Source organism: Monopterus albus, unplaced genomic scaffold (assembly GCF_001952655.1).
Source record: "Monopterus albus unplaced genomic scaffold, M_albus_1.0 scaffold161.1, whole genome shotgun sequence".
NCBI classification, from domain to species: Eukaryota; Metazoa; Chordata; class Actinopteri; order Synbranchiformes; family Synbranchidae; genus Monopterus; species Monopterus albus.
In genome coordinates, this window is record NW_018128041.1 from 392,230 (window position 1) to 396,062 (window position 3,833).

Sequence of the window (3,833 nt, forward strand, 5' to 3'; positions counted from 1 at the left end):
TCCTGCAGTGTGCCTCCTCAACCAAAACACCTCATTGTGTGTAGCTTTTTGACACAGAAATAATTATTGTATTTTATTTTTATCACATTCATAGGTTTTTAAAATAGTAAAAAAAAAATGTTTTTAATTTTGTTTAAATTTTAATTGTATTTGTCATGTGCATACAGTTATTTTAAAGTTGCTTATCTGTAAATTACATGCAAACTTTTAGTTATTCTTGGAGCTGAAAATGTACAAACGTGTTATCCATTGTCAACATTGTCACAAGCAGTATACAGTACTGTATATTTAAATGTGTACTTTAAAGAAAGCTGCAGGCTCTTTGTTTGAGAATAGCGCACAGTACAGCAAGGTTTTGAATATGTGGCCTCTTGAATCATGTATAGGGTTATTATGAAAGGATAAAAAGAAGTCCCTTTTCACCTCAAGTGTGTGTTGTGGTCATGTGCATGTATGTGTGTTGGTGGCAGCAGAGGGCCAAGCAGTGTCAACTTAATCAGGTCTCAGCTGGACAGACTGTAAATACAGTATCCCTCCCTCCCCCTCCTCTCCCCCAATTTCCCACCTTTCACCATGACCAGACCCCCCCCTGCAGACACATACTTAATTTGGGCCCAGCTCTGTCATGTGTCACAAGGCGCCCAACCCCTTAAGCTCAACACGCACACAAAAACATGCATGCACCCTGCTGAGAGGGGAAACGGGAGAGACAGCGAAGACAGGGTGGAAGACTGAGGATTGAGGGAATGGGGGAAGTTGCGGAGGAGGAGACAGACCCACGGTGTGCCAGCTGGTGTCGTGCCCCCAAGTTCTGACTCATACTTTACCATCTGTCTTGCCAAACACACACATTTTACACACAGACACACACACACAAAAGCTCCCCTCCACATGTCTGGAGCCATTTGTTAATTCCACATGTGTGTTCACATGCACACACATATAGTATCTAAGCAGTGATGCACACACACATATCCAGGTGTGACAGTAAGACAGATGACTGGTGGCTCATCACAGTGGAACTCTCCCTCTTGGCCAAACACTGATTCATCTAGACGTCTTAGACAGTTGCCTCTGTCTCAGCGGAAAAAACTATCTGAAACTGGTGATGGAAAAAAAAACAAATCAGCAGTTACAGAACTGCAAACGGGAGTCAGACTCCCAAACTGGAACTCCATACAGTATTTGAATCCTTTTTAGTTCACCAGAGTGACCTAAAGCATAATACTTGGTGTGTTTGCTTCTTTTGTTTGATGAATGATTACGAGTTTGCCTCTTATAGAATTTTTGCAAATGTTGGTAAAAAAAAAAGACAGTTTAATTCTGTAAAGCATAAACTCAAACACTCCAAGGATAAAGAACCTACAGTCTCTGTTCACACAGTATTCCTGGTATTTCATTAGAAACCTTAGAAGAAATGTTTATAAAATGTGCAATTTTGTAGTGTCTTGATGCTTTTTTCTGCTAAATATCATTTAATTGGAGCGTGTAACCTTGAAAACCAGCTTCCATCTTAGATCTTTCCTATCACACAAATCATCACAACATGGAGCTTGCAAGAAAGCAACACTTTTTACAAAGCTCTCATCTTAGGAATGGAGCTGTAGCATCACTGCATTTCAGCAAACATGCAACACTGCTGATCTAGTAGCGGTGATGAAAGAGATGGTCTCATATAATGGCTGCATCTGTGTGTAGGCATGTGAAAACGATGAATAAACAAAACACCAGCTGAAAGCATACATTATGTCAGTTTGTGGCAGGCAGGTTCAAAGAATCAGACAGCTTTAAAACCATAGGCCAGTGTAATTTCATTTTACAACATACAGAAACATCTCAGCAAATCTGCAAGCCTGATTTCAGACAAGAGGCTTGGATTCATCTAATTTAGTAATCGTTTTATAGCACATGTTTTGCGTGCCTGTTTTTTTTTTTTTCCTTCACCCCCTCCAGTGTTTCAACAGATCCATCTGCGGGCTTTCTAGTTATTCATGGCGCAGCTGAAGTCATTAGGAGTGCTGCTGAAAACGCTGATTATGAATTAGTTACACATATACTAATTACGTGTGCATTAGTGGCTCAGTACTCACTAGCTAACAGCAACATTTAGCTCATTCGACAAAACAAACTTCTTTCCCCCGCATTGGTAACAAGCTAACAAGCTGTTCTCTGTTTCTTCATCTTTGGTTGCAGGTGTTTCTCGCGGTCGGATCACTTGGCACTACACATGAAGAGGCACATCTGAGGAATCTGTGAGAGGTCAGTGGGAGTGGACGTGAAGGGAAGAGGATGAAGGCGGAGTGGAAGAAGGAGAGGGAACATCATCGGCAGAAAAATAACACCATAGATGTGAGAGACAGACAGCAGGATGGGCTCAGAAAAAAAAAACAAACCCTATTTGGCCATTCTGGACTGAAGGGAGAGGCACCACACAGGGATGCTGACTACAGACAGAAACACCGTCAATCTGTGCTCAGCCAGTTGGTCCATGATTCCACATCGTCACTTGTCTCCCGGTGTTGTCACGTGGACAATACTGACACTCCATCTCACCCTTCATGTGTTTGTCAGAGGGGATATCAAATGATGAATGGTGGACCATGTGCCTGTAGTTGGCAGCTCTTTGCTTTAGTCATCCTTGCAGTCTTTGCAATCATCCCTCTGTGTAACACTTCCAAAATTTCAGCCCTGGTCATGCAGCAGTGGCCCACGTGCCAGTGAGTATGCCAATGCCAAACTGGACTAGTTGTACAGTAATTTTATACTGCTAGCAGCAGACCTGCTCTTTGTATATTGACTATTTCCTCTTTTTAACATACCTTAACATGAGGAGAACAGTTCATTTTCAACAGTAGCTGAGCAGCAGCATCTCAAAGGATAAGCAAGTGAGAAAGATGGTTTTCACTCCTTCAAACCAGCCACAGCCTTTACAGTTCACCAAAGGGTTTATCATCTTATATTTAGGACAGATAATAACTTGACTGTGTTTCATCTAACTTCTGTCACATCTGCTAAATGGATGCATTATAAATCCTTCTGGTTTGATGGCATCAGAGTTTTAGTTTGAAGACTGGATTTCCCAAAGACTTGACAACGGGAGTGTGCAGCACTAATGTGCTGTGAAGAGTGATTGAGGTCATCCAGAGGGCTGGCTTGCTGTATGAACATCATCCTTTGAGGGTTACCACAGGATGAGGCTAACTAATCTACAGTGCTCTGGGAAAGACTGTTCATCTCCTAGAATGTCAGCATAGACCAAGCATGTCATGAGATGCTAGATTGCTCCTAAGAGTGTTTTTCCTCTCCGGGATCTTGGCTCTACAAGGAGTGGTTGTCAGAAACTGTTGCACAATTGACTCTTTGCAAAATTTTTGTAAAAATACCCCAACTTCTTGAACTTTAAGACAATTTAAGACTCCTCAAATGCTGGCTTTCACATACCGCCAGAGCGTGGACAGCCAAATGCACAAGTCAAAGCAGCAAGTTGACTGAGATAACACAGTAAACACAAACAAGATCTCTATGTATGTAAAGGTTTTATTGTTTCTAAGAAAAGATTCTCCTATTTGTTCAGAAAAGACAATTGAAAAGACGGTTTTGACAAACACACTGGAAATGGATGCAGCCAAAAAGAAAGAAAAGTGTCTACTATAGATGCCTGAAATGATCTCTTTGGCATTTGAGAGTGATTGGCACCTAACTAGCCACTGGGTTGAGGGGGGTTCTGTCCTGTTCACACCACCCATACAGAAGTCAAACTACTTAGCAAATGTCAGACTTAATTTCAGAAAAAAAAAATCAGCAACAACTCTCCTAAACTGGCCCTATGCATA

At 41.6% G+C, this 3,833-nt stretch overlaps 1 protein-coding gene across 1 annotated transcript in view; it reads left to right on the top strand.

Annotated features, from left to right (window-relative positions):
* The window catches only part of LOC109968780 (Krueppel-like factor 7), a 34,368-nt gene extending 30,570 nt beyond the window's left edge, over window positions 1-3,798 (top strand). Inside the window, exon 4 of the mRNA XM_020615287.1 lies at window positions 2,194-3,798. Coding sequence (XP_020470943.1) covers window positions 2,194-2,245 — 52 coding nt within the window. The 3' untranslated portion in view covers window positions 2,246-3,798. The remainder of the gene's footprint in view (window positions 1-2,193) is intronic.
* The last annotated feature ends 35 nt before the right edge of the window (window positions 3,799-3,833 follow it).